Source organism: Lissotriton vulgaris, chromosome 2_1 (assembly GCF_964263255.1).
Source record: "Lissotriton vulgaris chromosome 2_1, aLisVul1.2, whole genome shotgun sequence".
NCBI lineage: Eukaryota > Metazoa > Chordata > Amphibia > Caudata > Salamandridae > Lissotriton > Lissotriton vulgaris.
The window spans coordinates 271,600,691-271,621,016 of record NC_141687.1 but is presented as its reverse complement, the minus strand read 5'-3'; the positions used below and the strand labels follow the sequence as shown (position 1 = coordinate 271,621,016).

General features: G+C 42.7%; 1 protein-coding gene across 2 annotated transcripts in view; it reads left to right on the top strand.

Moving 5' to 3' along the window:
* The window catches only part of APPBP2 (amyloid beta precursor protein binding protein 2), a 296,134-nt gene that overhangs the window by 21,699 nt on the left and 254,109 nt on the right, over positions 1-20,326 (top strand). For both annotated transcript variants that reach the window (XR_015308361.1, XM_086954920.1), the window contains exon 2: positions 5,705-5,793. Coding sequence is in view for 1 of the 2 variants with exons in the window: in XM_086954920.1 (XP_086811046.1) it covers positions 5,705-5,793 (89 nt within the window). In the remaining variant the exon portion in view is untranslated. The remainder of the gene's footprint in view (positions 1-5,704; positions 5,794-20,326) is intronic.

The window sequence follows — 20,326 nt, the reverse complement described above, 5'->3', positions numbered from 1 at the left end:
CCCCATCGTTTGTCACTCCCCCAGCACACGCCCACAGCACAACGCAGACATGCCCACAAGGGACTACTTTGCTGGCACAGTTCTTTTGCCTTTTAAATGTATATGGTGGGCGTCTGCATAGCCTATGTCCTTTTGCTGCAACTGCCCTTTCCAACGCTGTATTGGGTGTTGGGATTGGTGCTGTGGTTCCTGAGATTACCCGCCTCAAAGGTTTGGGCTCTCTCTTTATTATATTAGTATAGAGGAGGATTAAAGGCTGTGTATTTGGTTTTTATTACCAAGCCCCTGGTATTGCAAAATAGTTTGAATCTGTTTAATAGTGATCCTAGTAGTAATTATCAATGAGAACTAGCTTACGTATGTAGCTAAGGGACCCATTGGACAGCCTTTTAATTTTCACCTTTTCACATCACTGCACACTCATCACAAAAAAACCAGCTCCGCTGTAATCAGGCGTTGTAGCACACCTGAGGTGCACTCTGCATCTTGGGTGGAACCCAATGATGAAGCATGGCACCAACTAGGATGGTGGGTGAGGGTTTTCAATAAAAACAAATGGTTTTTCCTGACATAGACATCTAGCTTCTACATCCGTAAGCTAGTTCTCATTGATACTTAGTACTATACCCAGGGGAAGTGAACTAGCCTACACTGTTCCTCTCTCTCCCATTTGATTAAGATAATCGGGACTGTAGCCCTGCTGGTGATTTGGACACCAACAAGGTGTTATCTGCAAATAGAAGGGTTACTACCTTTTCCCCACCTAGGGATGGAGCATCGGCAGGCTCCTATGATAAAAAACTTACTACTCCATTCATGTACATGGAGAAGAGCTTGGGGGCCAGGATGCAGCCTTGGCGGACTCCCCTGCTGACTTGGATACAATTTGTAAGCTGCCACTGCGAACCCCATCTTATCTAGGCAAAATTATCTTCGTGCAGACGGACGACCAAGTTGAGAATGGGTAACGGGATACCCATATCTTTAAGCAAATGCCATAGCCTCTGCCTGGGAATTAAGTCGATGGTGGTCTTTAGATCAATAAAGGCTAGATCTAGGCTGCCCTGACCGATTACTGCAAGTTTCCAATTAAGGAGCAGGTGGCGAAATACCTGATCAACCGTCCGTACTTTTCCCTAAAGCCAGCTTAGTATTGCGATAAGATTGCATTATCTTCCTTCCATGACTGTATCTTAAAGAGAAGAGCTCTGCAAAAAACAATTTGTAACGCGTCTATCAGGCTAATAGGCCTGTTGTTGCAGGGCTCTCCTCTGTCCCCTTTTTTGAAAAAGGGGACCACCTCTGCCCCCTTTCAGGACTTTGGAACTGGATCACCACTCGCTATGGCATTAGAAAGGAGAAAAATGTAGCGGGCCCAGTTATCAATATCAGAAAGGAGGAGATCCCCGGGATGCCATCTGACCCTGGGGCTTTAGACTGTACTATTCGATTGATGGAACCCTCTATTTGGCTCAAAGTGAATAAGTTGTCTCCCGAGGACCGTATAGAGCAGACTGCTTTCTCCCTCAAGAGTGGGTTGACAGTTTCAGAGAAGAGCTTTTGAAGTGGTTATGTTGGGCTTGAGCTACGATGTAGTTAGGCATTAGTTAAACTCCTAATTCGTTGACCAAGGTAAATAGAGAACAGAATTATCTAAAATATTTTTTGGCGTAGGTTTTCCTGAGTTGCTGCCAAAGGGGCTCGCCCCACGCCCTTTTTCGCATGGTGTAGCGTTGCCTTGTAATGCCTTCTAGAGACTCTAATTTGGTCCATGTCTTTGGATTTGATGGCCAGGGCTAAGTTTTGGCTTTCAGTTCTGCAGTCCCTTGTATACCAGAAAGCTGGCTCCCCCTTTGATTTACTAGCCCTTAAGATGCTTCTGGGTATAGTAAAATAGGTGCTCATTCTATCAAAAAGGCAGGAGTGGGCAGTCTACTTCTGCCATTTCCCCTGCACTTTGAAAAAAGGACTGTTGTTCGAATAGGCCTGCCACCAGGTCTTGCTGTATGCCCTTGATCTTGTCTTCATGTAAGGCTACCTTCTGCCATTTCAGTCTGCTGCAATCAGATGGGAGGACTTTCATGGGAATATAGCATAAAAAAGCAATGGACAAACAGATAAGTAGTTGTTGTCTGTACAGTTCCTTGGTATCCAAACAAAAAATGTGTAATTAATTCAAAATGTCTAATTTCTCAGTGCCTCAACAGGGCTTCGATCCACAGTTGGTTAAGGGTCATCATCCAGACTGAGAATGAGTTTGAGTATGAGCACCGGTCTATAAATATAAGAAAGACGTGGATAGATTAGGCAAGTCTAAACAATACATTTATGAATGATGAGATGTGGCTGTGTCACTAAAAATACTCACGGAAATTGATTGTCACATTGATCAAGGACGGTTCTGTGAGCATAAAAGGAGATTGTTTAAAAAGAGTCAATAAAAGGACCATCACCAGGGAGGGGAGACGGTAATAGAAATCACTTACAAAGAATATCAAAAAAGCCAACGATGTGTAGCGAGTGCGACATCAGCATTAAAAAATAGTCTGCCCAAGTAAAGTCAAAAATGCAAACCAGAATTTGAGCTGAAGGGGGAACCAAATCTATCAGAGACACCGCAGTTGTAACACAATTACCTGATAAAAAGAGCCCCTATTAATGGTAAAATTGTCAGTCAAAGTCCAAAAACATCTGTAAGTTGAGATCACTGAACAATCAAGCACAAAGTTATTAACTTAAAAAGAAGATGTGGGTGTAGAGAAGTGTCTTATGCAAGTTCCCACCTCATTAGAACATTTGAATGTTGGGAACTGCATTGAAAACATTGGAGTGCTCCAAGCTTCTAATAGCCGGTAGAAGTTCGGAGCTCCAACATTCTAATGTTGTCCTTCACAGCTTAGCTGAATCCCCTCTGGCTGCGTGAGGACTTTGTTTTATTTGTTAGAATATTCTGCCCTCTAGTGGCGGAATGTTAATAATAGCCGTCCGTAGCTTGGCTATCCCGGCATTAAAGTCGTGCTTTCTTCGGGCCTTTAGCACTGTAGTGGGCCTTTAATGGCTGTTGTAGCACGCTGCGGCAGGCTATGAGGCTATAGTAGGAACTCTACTGCCAAAAGTTAGTGTGTCGGGTGTACGACTCGGATCAGAGGTGCCCGCGCAAGAATGAGACTCTTGTTAAACAGAGGCCGTAGTCGATAAACATGGTGAAAATTGAAAAACACCTAAAGGGAGGATGTAATTTAATGAGAAGTGCACAATTGTTGTCTCCTAATAGTGAAGTGTTAACAAGGAAGTACCTCTTGTAGTACCTTACTTATGTTACTGATGTAGAGGGAATGATAGAGCTTTGCTGACAAGGTTGGGTGTGCTGCATGTCGATTCAAGCTGAAGAAGTGCTTGAAGATGAGATGTGTATTTATCATGAGGACCTCATTGTGCTCTTCTTACCATGCAAATGTCAACAAATGGATGATCCACGATGAATAAAATAGACAAATGTGCCTGTAGTAGTGCATAATAAATTGAGCAATTACATGATTAATTGACCTAATTGAATGCATTTTACCTGTTGATAATTGTTGATTTGTAACCATTCCACTAGAAACCAGTGTTCGTTTCCCTCTTGATCATCCCTAATTTCAGGTGGTTAAAAATGGTGATCCTTTTGCTTTGTTAACCTGCTCAGACTGGGAGGTACATAGACTTAGGAATCTAAAGCTCTTGAAACTGTGTCAAAGCCTTTGTGACAAAGGTTGGGCAAGTTCTCCGAACCACATTTTCCCATTTAAATACAGAGCATGGTCCTGTTGCATAATATCTAGGATCTGAATTAAGGGCCTGGCTGTTGGTGTGGCTGCCATGATGGAAGCATTTTAAGAGGCGCTGTAGAGCGTAGCCCTTCCAGACCATCAAAAGGACCCACGCATCAGTCCAGTGTTAGCAGTGGAAATGGCACCTTTCCTCCACCGGTATGCAGTGGATTTCCTGAGATGGTGCAGAGAGGAGCGTGGATCACTGGGGAAGTTACTGAAATTGGTTAGCCTCTGAGTTGGGGGTTCTGTTTCCGACTTTAAGGGCTAAGACTTAAGACAAGTAGTCCAGTGCTTGGACAGATCAGTGTGTTTTGCCTGATGGTGGTATCAATATGATTATGGTACAATTCCTGCTCAGCTGAGTTTTTGCTCAGGTCAAGGGTAAAAGTATACTCCTGCTGGACATAGTTTGAAACCTAAGAAGAGAAGCAGTTCAGACACATGCCAAATGTGCAGCCTTTAGTTGGGCTAGATTGCTATGAAATTTGTTTAAAGGACTGATCACCAGGCTGGTAATTTGTTTTTTTACTGATACATTTGTAGACATTGTCCATGTGGGTGGTCGATGCCTTGCCCTTCAAAAAAGTAACCATCACCTCCACATACTGGGCTGACGAGATTCCTTGAAGCAAACACAGGACTGTCTTTGGCGCCTAAAACGTATTGCCCAGAGACATTGAGACTGCAGTCAAAGTAAATAGTTCCCTCAAAATCTCCTGAGGCTACCTGAGAACCTAGGGCTCAGTCACCGTTTAAAAAAATGTTTTTATTGTTTTGAATATTAACAATTTGCAGTATAGAATATTTTTCAGTCGATTGCACAGTATTCATGTTGTCATATCAACTGTTTCCAGTCATCTCCGTCTGCCGATCTTTTATCTGGATTGGTTATCAGTATTTCAAAACATAAATACAACTTTCTTTGCAATTAAACCCTTATTTTAGTTATTTTTTTTATTAGCATTTTCATTAGCATTTTCAGAATACAATCCTGCAATATACAATAGACCGTGAACTGCACATCCCTGAACAGCATTGAACGGCTCAAATACATCCGCTATAATTGTGATGTTGGCAATTGACATAAACAGGTAAAATATAAGGATTATCAATTAAGGCTACATAACCTGGCCATAGAAAGTATGCAATTTGCCATCCGCAGCCATTTTCGCATAGTTATAGAATTGCCACATAATCCATAATTTGCCGCATAATCTGCAGATTTTAACAAAAAAAATAGTTTCAAGCTTAAAAAAACTGCAGTGACGTGTTGCAGCACAGTGGAAAGCCCTTTGCAAAGTTGGATTAGTCACCTTTCTGTTGCTTATTGGCATTTTTGGGTGTTCTACAGGCAGGGCCGGACTGACCAAAGTAGGCACTGGGCAATCCCCTGGTGTGACGCACGGGTGCGGGACGGTTTTGGGCCCCTGAGGGCCGTTTTTGTTACAGGGCCGTTTTTGCAGCTCGGACTCTTGGGTGGGTTGGGTAACTCCTAATTCATCTGTTTCTGGTCCAGTGAGTATGACGTGCCCACCATGCTCTCCACCTTCCTTGAAGGGGTAGATCATACAGGAAAGAACTCATAGAGTCCTGAGGAGATGGATCAAAACTACCAACAGTGACTCTTGAGTACCCCGATTTTGCTCCAGGGAGTCTGATCCCAAGTTCTGGTCTGTCAAGGTGGGCATATCAGTCGCCAATAAGCCGACAATGGGAAATAAACTACAGACAGGAAGTTATTAAGGCACCATAAAGGTAACTGTTATTCTCTTTTGCTGTGCCTTCACTTGGTGCTCCTATTTTCCCATTAATTGCTTGGCCTACAGTTTTTACTATGCACATGTTATTGTACTTTTTAAAGTGTTAAGAAAGTTCTCTTTTTCCCTTTTCAGCTCTATCAGCAGGGCCGCCTGTGTCAGTTGGGTAGTGAATTTTGTGAATTGGAAGTATTTGCTAAGGTACTTCGGGCATTAGACAAAAGGTGAGTACTTCATTGTGTTTTTTTATAAATTATTAATAGTGTCCCATGTCGTATATATTCATTCATTTTTGGGTCTTGCTAGAGAAAGTAGAATACTATTTGTTAGGTAGGACCATAATGGGCTGATATTTAAATTAGTGACTGGACATTGCTTATTGCTCACTGTACTACTGGAACCAAGCTACACCCAGCTGTAGACTCCTAATCAGGTAGAAACTGGTGTGTGACTGCTTGTGTTCAGGTTCAGAGAATACTTGGCTTAGCACATCAGGTGGACTGTTCATATTAGACCAGGACCAAGACTGATTTTGCATATGGCTAGGTCTAATCTAATCTGAGGTGGCATAGCACATTAAAGAAAAGGAGTTGGAATGCTATCCTGAATGATTGCCAGTTGTTAGACTTATTGCACGCATTCCTCCCATCTCCTATTGTCTGTTTGATGGTTCCAAAGACTAGCATACCGCTTCTCATTGCATTGATTTCATCTCACTGTTTAATGGGGAGCTTGTTGATCTTTTTTAGGTCTCGCCTAATCAGCGCGCAAGCGCTGCTTAGGAGTGACCTCTTGTAATCGGTCCACCGTGACCTCTTGTAATCGGTCCACCATGCGGGAGCGAGCAGCTTAGCCATCGGATTCCAATTTTTGTGCTTGCGCCGCGATTGTTAATTGAAAACAGTTGGCACTGCAAGGTAGATGCTGTACATGCATGAGTGCTTTCACTGCATCAAACCTTCCTGCAGACTGCCACATTAAAAGTTGATATCTTCCTTCATGCTTTGTTTGAGGCATTGTATTTAAGGCGCATTGTGACTTGAGCAATCTGGTGGTGATTTGCTACTTGATGAGAACCTTAACTCAAAATTATGAAATGGCCCACTACTAGCTTTCTGTGTCTCTGCCAATCGTTTGTGTCCTTTGCCCTCTGTCTACCCCGCCTCTCTAGCTTTTGACTTTCTTGCTGTCTGTTTCTCCAGAAAGAGGCAGCTCCTGGTTTGACCCGATGACACCACTAACATTTCATGGTGTCAATATTTCTAAAGCAGGAAACATTGATCGCCACAATCTTTCACCTTTCTGAAATACAAAGTAAAAAGATGCAAAGTATTTTGTGCGCTCCAAGTACTTGCAATTCATCCCTGTTCCTGTGTATTGTTTTTGCTCTCAACTAAGTGAAAGCAGTTCTGGGCGTGCCACAATAAGATAATGCATTCCAATATTCAATTGCTTATTTGGTGTCTTGCCCGGCAGCAACCCCCTTTCACCCCCCCCCCAATTCGGGAGGCGCATGGAAAGTTGAAGTTGCTTGTGACAGATGGGTAAATTAATGCTGAAGTTGTGTATGCGGAGAGCCGCTAATACATCCCCAAAGAGGCACACCGGTATAGATCACAGGAAGTGGTTCAAAGTTCATTTGAAAATGATATTTATTTTCTTCAATTTGTTTTTCTCATATTTTCATACTTGTATTGATTCTTAGTTTGATATTAACAGCATATCAGAAGACAACGTATATTCGTTTAAGGTTATCATATGAACATTTAGCTCCAATGCATTTCGGGCTTGATAGCCCTTGGTCACGGAGAGCTGAGGAGGAAGAGCAAAAACGGGTGTCAGGGAACGGGTAGAATGAGAAGATATGGGGACGTTTACTCGTGCTAATGGTGTGTGGGCTGGGTTGTTCACAAACATAAATAACGTGCACGAGGCTAAAGTGAGGTTCTGGGGTAAGTGCAAGGGGTATTACCGCGTGTGCCATATTAAACAAGCGTTTTGAAAAGAACAAATAATGTACGAGCGCTTTTAAACAAGCGCTTTTTAACAAAATTACTTCGGGAAAGATAAAGTCTTACTTCATAGTAACTGGTAGCGCAGGACTCCGCTATCCGCCGATATTCCGCTCGTTGCCTACGGTGCTCGTGTGAAAGGCTACAGTATATGCGGGCAAAAAAGTGACGACGGACTAAAATTAGGGGTTGACTCATATGGAAGGGGGTGGTTAGTGAAGAGAATACGGCGGCCATTTTAAAGTGGAGGGTTAATGGGGGTTTACGTGTAAGGGAGAAACAAAGAGTGAGAAACAAGTAGAAATAGAAGCAGGAGTATGGTGAAACAGATAATTATACTATGTCATGAATACATCTGAACAATATATCAGAACAATATATCAAAGGAAACAGCCAAATTCAGTGCGATCATTGAGCCCGTGGGGCTTCAGTGTCTGCAATAGATAAATCCATTCAAGTTCTCTCCTTAGTAGCAGTTTGGTATTATCAATGCCTTCTTTCCTAGATACAGTCTCTAAGACTATGAATTTCAGTTGGGCGATGGTGTGGCGTGCATCAATAAAGTGCATGGCAATGTTAGATTTTTCCAATCTCAATCTGATGTTAGACTTATGCTCGTTAAGGCGAGTTTTTATTTTCCATTAGGAACGTCTGCATTTGTGGGTCAGTGTCACTTTTAAGTAAGATCTGTTCAATGGCTTCAATTCCCCCTAGATGGGGTATTGAAGTATATAATGAACTCACATCAGCTGTGCAAAGGACGAACGACTCATTGTTCAAACTTTGAGCACTGGATAATTTTGTGAGGAAATCCGTGGTGTCTTTAATATAACTCACTGATTGGGTGACTAGGGGTTGCAGATATTTGTCAACGAATTTGCCAGTCATTTCGTGAATTGATCGTTTGGTGGAGACTATGGGCCTGAATGGAGGGTCCATGAGGTTCTTATGAATTTTAGGACACATGTACATCGTCGGGCTTTTGGGATGATCAAGTATCAAATACTTCTTAGTCCGTTCTTCAATCACACCGGCTTGGTGTGCTTTGTTGACAAGATCTTTGAGCAGGCCTTGGTATTCATTGGTGGGATTGTAATTCAATGCCATATAGGTCGAGGTGTCTTGGATGTGTTCATATAGTTTACGTGTATACATCTCACTGTTGAGTATTACTAAGGCGCCGCCTTTATCAGCTTTAGTAAGTTTGATCTTGGGGTTGTTAGCGAGCGATTTTAATGTGTCGCGGTCTTTGTTGGTTAGATTTTGAGTTCTCCTAGGTACTTTAAAATTGATGTTAGCTAGGTCTTTCCGAACTAATGTCTCAAACAAATCAATGCACTTATGGCTGGTGGGTGCTTGATACGTGCTGGAAGGTCGTAAGCCTTTGAGTTCATCATCCTTGGTAGTAGTTGAAGGAGGCAGTACATTATCAAAGAAATGTCTCAGTCTCAACTTGCGAGTAAACTTAAAAGTACTGACTTCGAGTTCCAAGAGGTTGGTTGGTGTAGTGGGGATGAATGAAGTACCCTTTTCAAGAAGATTCATTTGATGACTAGAGATTTCTGTCTCAGAGATGTTGATTACGAGACTGCTTTCTTTGGTTTTAGATCCTTTTTGGCAACCGTACTCCTTGTTCCGGGCACTCAGAATCCCACGTGGACTACGAATTGCACTAAAGCCCTCACTTTGCAAAAATTCAAAAACCTTCTTGGAGAAATGGAACGGGATTTTGAACAAATGTAGTCTTGACCTGATACTACTGATTGTGGAGGAATTGTCTGGTATCCTTAAGGAATTGGAGGCAGAAATGAAAGAGATTGATGATGAAATCAAAAATCTATTAACACCAGAGGAACTCACCTCTATGCTTGATGAAACTAAAGTGATACTTGATAAATACCAGAAAGAAATTCATGAACGCAAAGTCAGGAAGTTCCGTCGCGACACGCTTGACTATAAGCTGGATGAGGTTTACTCATGTGCTGATGTCTACGCCCAAAGACGCCGTAACAGACCGTTCAACACTCAAACGGATACTTCATCATCTGACACAGACTACGCCAACCGCCCAACTAGACGACCACCAACCGCTAGGCACCCACCAAATAACGAACAGGCCAGTGCGCCTAGTACCAGCCAAGAACAAAGTACACCTGAATCCACACGCCCTTTTTTAGAGGTCAGCCCAGACCAACCCGAAGACTCAGGCGGAGCAAGGCCAAAAGACAAAGACAAAAGTCCACCCGCAACAAGGAGTACGGTTGCCAAAAAGGATCTAAAACCAAAGAAAGCAGTCTCGTAATCAACATCTCTGAGACAGAAATCTCTAGTCATCAAATGAATCTTCTTGAAAAGGGTACTTCATTCATCCCCACTACACCAACCAACCTCTTGGAACTCGAAGTCAGTACTTTTAAGTTTACTCGCAAGTTGAGACTGAGACATTTCTTTGATAATGTACTGCCTCCTTCAACTACTACCAAGGATGATGAACTCAAAGGCTTACGACCTTCCAGCACGTATCAAGCACCCACCAGCCATAAGTGCATTGATTTGTTTGAGACATTAGTTCGGAAAGACCTAGCTAACATCAATTTTAAAGTACCTAGGAGAACTCAAAATCTAACCAACAAAGACCGCGACACATTAAAATCGCTCGCTAACAACCCCAAGATCAAACTTACTAAAGCTGATAAAGGCGGCGCCTTAGTAATACTCAACAGTGAGATGTATACACGTAAACTATATGAACACATCCAAGACACCTCGACCTATATGGCATTGAATTACAATCCCACCAATGAATACCAAGGCCTGCTCAAAGATCTTGTCAACAAAGCACACCAAGCCGGTGTGATTGAAGAACGGACTAAGAAGTATTTGATACTTGATCATCCCAAAAGCCCGACGATGTACATGTGTCCTAAAATTCATAAGAACCTCATGGACCCTCCATTCAGGCCCATAGTCTCCACCAAACGATCAATTCACGAAATGACTGGCAAATTCGTTGACAAATATCTGCAACCCCTAGTCACCCAATCAGTGAGTTATATTAAAGACACCACGGATTTCCTCACAAAATTATCCAGTGCTCAAAGTTTGAACAATGAGTCGTTCGTCCTTTGCACAGCTGATGTGAGTTCATTATATACTTCAATACCCCATCTAGGGGGAATTGAAGCCATTGAACAGATCTTACTTAAAAGTGACATTGACCCACAAATGCAGACGTTCCTAATGGAATTGATGATATTCATCCTGTACCACAGCTACTTCAAAGTTGATGACCAATGGTTCTTGCAACTCTCCGGAATGGCAATGGGAAACTGTGCTGCCCCGTCATATGCGAATACATACATGGAGAACTTCGAAAGAAACTACATATACACCAATGCAAGCTTTCAAAATTACTCCAAATTGTACGTGCGGTACATCGATGATCTATTTTTCTTATGGTCTGACACTAAGGAATCATTACATGGCCTACTGACAGAAATCAACAGTAAAGACCCACACATTAAGTTAACTTGGCAAATCAGTGAAACTGAAATTGCGTTCCTAGATGTTCATATCAAAAACACCCCAGAAGGAGTTATCACGGATCTCCACAGAAAGAGCACTGATCGCAACAACTCTCTCCACTATGCCAGTTTCCACCAAGGCTCTTTGAAGAAACACCTTCCATTTTCTCAAATGTTGCGAGTCAAACGTATTGTATCTGATGACACCATCATTGACAGACGCATTATGGAAATGTATAACAGGTTCCTTGAACGAGGTTACCCCGATACTGTTTTGCAACAAGCACGATCACGCGTGGCCAACATCTCCAGGTCCAACAGCCTGGCCAAGACCGAGAAAAGCTCAGAACAACGCATGGTGCTAGTCTCAAAATTTTCCACAGCAAGCCCAGCTTACAAAAGGATTATATGGAAACATTGGCCCATTCTACAAAATGAACCTGATTTTCAGGGAATCTTTGACAAGCCGCCGATATTCGCTCACACTCGGAGCAGAAACATCAAAGAGATCCTTGCCAGGCCCACCGATGAACCTAAACACCACCGTGGCACTCAACCTTGCTTGAACTGCAATCATTGCCAAAACGTCATCAAAGGTAATACCATACAGCATCCTATGAAAGGACACAACATCAAACTTCAAGTCGATGCAACGTGTGACTCCTCCAACTTAATTTATGCCCTGAAATGTCCTTGTGGCAAACTTTACGTTGGTAAGACTGAACGGAAAATAAAAACTCGCCTTAACGAGCATAAGTCTAACATCAGATTGAGATTGGAAAAATCTAACATTGCCATGCACTTTATTGATGCACGCCACACCATCGCCCAACTGAAATTCATAGTCTTAGAGACTGTATCTAGGAAAGAAGGCAATGATAATACCAAACTGCTACTAAGGAGAGAACTTGAATGGATTTATCTATTGCAGACACTGAAGCCCCACGGGCTCAATGATCGCACTGAATTTGGCTGTTTCCTTTGATATATTGTTCTGATATATTGTTCAGATGTATTCATGACATAGTATAATTATCTGTTTCACCATACTCCTGCTTCTATTTCTACTTGTTTCTCACTCTTTGTTTCTCCCTTACACGTAAACCCCCATTAACCCTCCACTTTAAAATGGCCGCCGTATTCTCTTCACTAACCACCCCCTTCCATATGAGTCAACCCCTAATTTTAGTCCGTCGTCACTTTTTTGCCCGCATATACTGTAGCCTTTCACACGAGCACCGTAGGCAACGAGCGGAATATCGGCGGATAGCGGAGTCCTGCGCTACCAGTTACTATGAAGTAAGACTTTATCTTTCCCGAAGTAATTTTGTTAAAAAGCGCTTGTTTAAAAGCGCTCGTACATTATTTGTTCTTTTCAAAACGCTCGTTTAATATGGCACACGCGGTAATACCCCTTGCACTTACCCCAGAACCTCACTTTAGCCTCGTGCACGTTATTTATGTTTGTGAACAACCCAGCCCACACACCATTAGCACGAGTAAACGTCCCCATATCTTCTCATTCTACCCGTTCCCTGACACCCGTTTTTGCTCTTCCTCCTCAGCTCTCCGTGACCAAGGGCTATCAAGCCCGAAATGCATTGGAGCTAAATGTTCATATGATAACCTTAAACGAATATACGTTGTCTTCTGATATGCTGTTAATATCAAACTAAGAATCAATACAAGTATGAAAATATGAGAAAAACGAATTGAAGAAAATAAATATCATTTTCAAATGAACTTTGAACCACTTCCTGTGATCTATACCGGTGTGCCTCTTTGGGGATGTATTAGCGGCTCTCCGCATACACAACTTCACTGATATTCGTAGGTGTTTTGACGGATAACACCACCTATTAAGAGCACCCAGAACTTCTTGACATTTTGCTTTAACGTACTAACCTCCACAGTTGTGCACCCCCCCATCTCTTTTGATTGTAAATTAATGCTGAGGCAGCAGGAAATGGCCTGCAACAAGTGTCACGGGTTCGATCCCCCAGCTATTAACTCACCCTTGTAAGTTGTGGCTCGAAGACCCCCTTTGGCTGGGGCGGATGGAGTACGGAGGTGCGCCACCATATCCTGGTGTCACCAGCATTTCCAGTCATACCAACAGCTGCGCTCAAGGCACAGCTGAATGGCACATGCCCTGAACAAATAATATCTCACTTTGCTCAATCACCTTGTATCGTATTACAATTGGACTTCATTTCATCCCCTTCTGCTGCTATTAATCTGTCCTGTCATCCATCATCTGGAGAATTTACATTTCAGGTGGCTTCTTTCAGCCGAGGGGATTCAAATATTAATACCCTTCAGGGAATATTTCTTCACACCCTCCCTGCCTAGCTGGCTTCCAAGTCCGCTTTCCTGCCCTTTCTTTGTTTCCCTCTTCTGATGTTTTCATCGCTTTCTTTAGGATTGTGTTTACTTTTGGGGTTATTTCTGATATACATAAACAAAGGCACCAGTGCTTGCTTCATCCCCAGCCCTACCAACCGTGCCATGTTCATGATGTTTGTTAAAATTATTGTTTTTACATTAGCGTATATGTGCTTCCTTTACTTTAAAAATGCTTAAAACACTTTTTTATTATAGCTTTTCAACATGCTGCACTGCATTCACTCTGCTCTAAAACATAGCTTAAAGACATTGCCAAAGCCAATAGCTCTGGTTAAATACTTATTAGGTCCAAAAACGAGACCTATTGGCCATGCCAATGCGTGTTTCATTTAGAAGTAAATATTCATGTGCACCATCACAACACCTTGCTGTCCCTGTTACAAACTCACGGAGGCAGGAAATGCTGTGAGCACATGACACCTTCACGGAAAGAGAGAGAATTTGTTGAAGGGGCACACAAGTCTGCTCCTGGGTAGGTGAAGTTACACAAGCTACCATTCTTTTTTCTTTGCTATTGCCTCAAGTATTTTTGTTTGCATCATTAACAGAAAGAGCATAAACTAAGAGACAATACTGAAAACCTTACGCTAACGGAGTCTTTAATCAAGTGCTTATTAACCTCATTAATAGTTTTGCATCAACAGCTGTATGACGCACCCACATTGCCACTGTGGCTCAGTAGTGCATCCTTAGGTTTTTATTTTTCAATTTGTCCAAATGACTAAAAATACAATGGTAGTGCAAATTGTAAGTCACCAGGTTTTTGTCTTTAGTTGTATAAACTTTGAATTTAAACATAACATCCAAGAACTGAGCAGTGTAAGGCTTGTCTTCTTTTAAAGATGGCAAATCCATATCCAGGTCTCTGACTTAGGGGTCACAGCAGTAGAAGCGCCAGAAGTACAGGAAGAATAAAAGATCTTTCTCGCCCTCCCTAGGGAGCATAAAAAGAGAAGGACTGCCAGAAAGAAGAATAGCTCATCGTCTTTAAAGCTAGTTCCTGTGTTGGAGAATTGCAAGCATTAGGAGGAGGGGAATTTTCCATCCCCTGGTGCATTCTCCAACCAGGTTCAGGACTTTCAATAGGTTTTATTGGCTGCCTTTGCTAAGCATAAAGGGTATGGCCTCTGGAGTGCTATCTGTCATTTGTTGCTGGTTGAACTCTGTGCGCGGCCTATGGATGTGGCCTCCAGTTTATTTTCCCTCATGTTGATTTGGCCTCAAGTTGTGTGTTCCAATCAAAATCTTTGGTGCCGATGGTCTTAAGGCTGTAGCTGAGTGTGGAGCTGTTATTGGCTTGGCTTACAGCACCAGGTTGTGCATTGTACATACACACTGACAAAAAAGGTAAAAAGTCATTCTGATGCCTATTTGAAGAAACAGTGTATTCTCCTATGCCTAAGTTGAATTTTTATCAAGCTTTTAGATATTTATGGTTCTGATTCGATGCACAGGTGTTTCGGCGCCAGTATCTGGAACAAGGTGATGATGCCCTTAGCACACATTTTTCTACCTTATGTTCAAACTGATGAGGATCTTCTCGTTCACTGGTAGAATATCAGTGGCCTCAGTACATCAACAGAGATGGATTTTATGGTGACTGGGGCGCATTTATCCTTTGCAAACATGTCTTGGTCTAATGTGGTAAGGGACTACTCAAGACATTAGACAATTAGACATATGGCGCCACAAAAGTCTAATCTAGTCAAATAAATACAAGTGATGGAGCCTGTTTTGCTTTTTAGCATGGCTTGATTTCAGACGTGGCTAGACATACGACCAGTGAGCCTGGGTAGCGACTACTGAGCCTTCATTTACCTCCATTAATCGTACATCAAAATATGTGGAGGTATGGGCCACTTTTGTAGTATTACGTCAGAATGCCTTTCCAGCAGTGACTACTGAAAAGGAGTCAAAGAGGTTGGATGTTTTGGTCAGGAAGCCAAATCGCTTGCAGCAATTTGGCTTTAAGATCCATCAGAGCAGTGTGTCTGATTGGAATATTATACGCATGCATTATATCGGTGACTTCTATGATGGTGTCTAGTTTGCCTGATAAATAAATATAACAACAGGGGAGAGGAGAGAAAAGTGGATTCGTTCTCCCTCTACAGATTTATTTAAACAAAAAGAATCCACATCTAGATTTTGTTAGAGTGGTCCCTACAATGGTGGGGAGCACACGGTGTTCTTTAAATACCCCTCACACACTAAAATGATCCTTGGTGTCATGCTTCATCATTGGGGTCTTCGCACCCCTCTACGGGATGCGGCGTGCTGCTAACTGGCGACTACGCGGGAGCACTTTCATTAATTGACTATGTGTGGTTCATGCGAGATTTAATCTGTACAAGTAAGTGGTGGGTTCTGAAGAGTGACAAAGTGAGGTTAAAAAGGTACCTGGCACGTGAGGTCTACGTACTGGTACTGTTAAAAGGGTGATTGTGGGGTATTTTGTATGTTAATGTGCAACACCTCGTGTGCGTCAACATGTTTCGAACCTAGGCTTCTTCAGGACGGGGTGCACAGATCCCCACCTTACTCACGTCCCTCAAAAATTTCCGATCGATTACAGAAAAGTGATATTAAACTAAAAAGGCTAGTATGTGCCTACTTGTCTATTCAATGGTTTCTGTATTGAGAACCTGAAGAAAGAGGACAAAAAGAACACAAGAGCAGAATATTTTGGTATTATTGATGTAATATCCAAAGGTGCAGGTTCAGTGAGCGAGACGTATTATGTCATCCTATTGTGGTGGTGTGCCCCGTAAAAAAGCAACAGAGACAAGACATACACAACACTTAACATAAAACACACGCTCTAGTTCATTAACCTGTATAGATATTAAGACCGGAATCTAATCTTGTTAGCCATTTGGGGGACAAAAACAACAGTAAGCATACTTGCTGCCAAAGTCATGATTGGCACCATGAGCCTCCAAACGGTGGGGTTGTAGTGCTAATTAGCACCCTGTAAAGATGAGGTATAGTGCTCAGTTTACTTGAATGTCCAGCATACACTTACTTCTGGTGGTGGCAACCAAGGTTGCTCAGTGGCTAATTATACTCACTGCTACACGGAAATTCCTGCGCCTTACTTTCCCCGACCTCGGCTCCGCTGATAGTGAGAAGAGCCCGGTGTCAGAGCCTTAAGTACACCCACCAAACACAGTGAATTGTTTAATTGGCCAAAACCCGGGAAAATTTGTGAGCCAAATAAGGCATTTCCGGACTGCTGATAGAGATGTGGCTGCCTCCCGCGTAGTATGCTGAATGCGACGCATGTGCAGAGCGCGGTGTGGCTATCGCGCATGTGCATACCCAATGGCAGAGTGTCTCAGGAACTGCACATGCGCGTGTGTGGCAACCGCGGATTGCGTTGGTGGTGTGCTTACAGTCGGCAATATTGTGCCAGTCTAAAGCATGGTCCGTGTAAGACTAGCTTAATATATTTATAATGCGTGATATCTTTACAAAAAACGATGGGTTGTTTCTGAATAAAAAACGATGGGTTATGTCTGAATGAAAAAGGATGGTACTGCCACCCAAGGGATCGTAATGGCTCCTAATCACAGAGACTAATTCTTGCATGCTATATACATCTGAAATTACGAATGGCGGTGGTGGTATGCTCAGTCTAATGAACATAAGAGAGGGTTACCTCTCAAAAGACACCCTGAGTGACCAGGATAGTGAGGCATCAGATTGCAGCTCAAATGGGTCAAACTCAAATGGGCACCAACCTTACAGATATCAAAGAGTGGGCCAAAGACAACAAAAACCATTCTACCCCAGACAAAGGGGATGGAGAGGCTATCAAGGCCCACTTATGTACCAAGCTTATCAAGACCCACCTGCATTTCAACAATACCAGTATGGACCAGCACCACAGGACCCCACTACCAACAATGGGCCCCTGAATATGAACGGGGTTTCTACGGGCCACAACCTTTCTTAGGATCACGCCCAGGGCCCCGACGGGGCAGAAACAAGAGGGGGAAAAATGTAACATGGCAAGAAGGGAACCAAGAGGATCCCCGAGTGGCAACCAGGAGCATGACAGGCGCCCTCCAGAACCAACCGTCAACCAGCAGGAGAGGGACCTAGTGGTCAATATAACCCTTGGGCACTCTCAGACATACAGAAGGCAGTCCTTAACAAGGTCCTAGGTTTTGTAACTACAAATAAATTGGATGCTTTCAAACTACATGTCGAGATGCAGGATTTTGTGAGAAAAATCAAACTACAAACTATCTTTCAAAACAAAGAGGATACCTCTATACCCACTGACACAGGGCTAAACCCGAAATCAACTTTTACTCCTCCAGATGCAGTCTTGCCTGTTGAAGAACTCACTTTTGAAAAAGCAGTAATGACTGATTTGAAGAAACTAAACACAACCAATACGAATGTGTTTCACAACACCAGCAATCTGGAACAAGAAGCCATCAAACAACTCGCAGGAAACAAAGACACCATCATAAAGCCTGCTGATAAAGGCGGAGCTATTGTTGTGCAGACAGCTACTGCCTATAAGCACGAATGTTTGAGACTCCATGCGGATAGGAGGAACTACACTGTCCTACAGGAGAACCCCACAGACACACTACGTATCAGGATATCGGGAATGGTGGAAGAAGCCTTGGCCCACAACTGGCTATCAAAAAAAGAGGCAGATTTCCTGATCCAGAAGGCACCCAAGATCCCCTACTTTTACACCATTCCTAAGATACACAAAGACCTGGACAAACCTCCAGGGATGCCGATTGTCTCAGGCATTGGTTCCATTTTGGAACCTTTATCCCGATTTGCAGATGCTTTTCTGCGCCCCCTGGTACAGGCCACCGACACATACCTAAAAGACACAAAAGTGGTACTCCAATTGTTACAGAACTTACCTTTTGACCCCACAACCCAGCTGCTACTGAGTTTGGATGTGGAGAGCTTGTATACTAGTTTACCACATGATGAAACACTCTACATCATTGAGGACGTTTTGTTGTCCACTCCATGGAAATATCAAACACCTAGAGGTGTGGTTCTGGAGTGCATTCCCATTGCCCTAACGAACAATTTTTTTGAATATGAAAATACACTATACTTACAGAGCCACAGTACCAGCATGGGGCGCACCTTTGCTCCAAGCTTGGCCGGCCTCTATGTCCACCACTTGGAGACAGATAAAATCCTTCACGCAAATAGCCTCTTCAGGAACAATATACTAACATGGAGGCGCTACATAGATGATATTTTTAACATCTGGGAGGGCAACCAGCACTCTGTGAGAGAGTTTATGGAGTGGCTCAATATAAAGAATGCATTTCTGAAATTTACTAGCTCTGTCTCACACGAAATGCTGGTGTTCCTGGATCTAAACATCTATCCAGAGGGTGGATTTCTAAAGACTACTACTCACTTTAAGCCTACCGCTAGAAATTGTCTCCTACAGTATGACAGCTTTCAGACAACCTACCGTATGGTCAATTCCTCCGTCTCTGAAGGAATTGTTCTGATGTCGGAGAATATAAAACACAAGCGGCAGACCTCTCGTTGAAACTCCAACAGAGAAATTAATTCTGCCCCTGTCATCAACAAGGTCATGAAGAGAGCCTGGAATAACAGAGAGACTCTCCTAGAAGAAAAAGTGCAGAAGGAGCCTAATAACAAGAGACCCATCTGTGAGACCACCTACAATACACATTCCAATGAAATCTCAAAAATCATAAATAAGCATTGGCGTACTTTGGTGTGTGGTGACTTGGACTTTGAGAAACCCCTTTTTGCACATAGGCGAGGTAGAAACATTAAAGACATTCTAGTCCACACTCGTCCTCAAAAAAAGCAACCAGAACAACCCACACTACACGGGATACAGGGTCACCATCCCTGTGGTAATTGCAGCAGTTGCCACTCAACAAAGAAAAGCAGACATCTGGCTTTTAGGAACGGAACTACATGGGATCAAAGAAAGTTTACTAACTGTAATAGTAAACATGTCATATATATGACTACGTGCCCATGTGGCCACGAATATATTGGAATGACAACAAGACCAGTCAAAACCAGAACCAGTGAGCACAAGAGCAATGTAAGGTGCAAGAAAAGCACAACAAAAATGTCAACACACTTTTTGAATGAAATGCACTGTGTGAACGACCTAATCTGGACCATAATTGAACAACTACCCTCCGAGCAAGGCCTTTTTGAAAAAGAACAACGCTCGGTGTTCCGGCTGGGCACCCACGTGATTGGCCTCAATGATGATATTCCGTGGGGTCAGTTAAATTAACACCTTGACTGCTTGAGATATTTGCCTGCTGTGCTGAAGGTCAATAGAAACGGGTGTGGTCATGACGAACTGAGCTCGTCATGAGCATGGAAGGGGTTAACTATGTCCCCCACTCGTATTTCTTAGAAATAAGACAACATCTCATGGTGTCTTGGCAGTCCATTTCTAGGTCTGCTGTGATTTGGGCTCCTAAAGTTTTATCCACACACACTTAACCTTAATAGTACGTACATGAGTGCATAAAATAACTTTTTTGTACTATTTTTAAGTATGCCTGACACCCTTATACATCTGCACTAATGTTCATTAGACTGAGCATACCACCACCGCCATTCGTAATTTCAGATGTATATACCATGCAAGAATTAGTCTCTGTGATTAGGAGCCATTACGATCCCTTGGGTGGCAGTACCATCCTTTTTATTCAGAAACAACCCATTCTTTTTTATTCAGAAACAACCCATCGTTTTTTATTCAGAAACAACCCAACGTTTTTTGTAAAGATATCACACATTTTAAATAAATT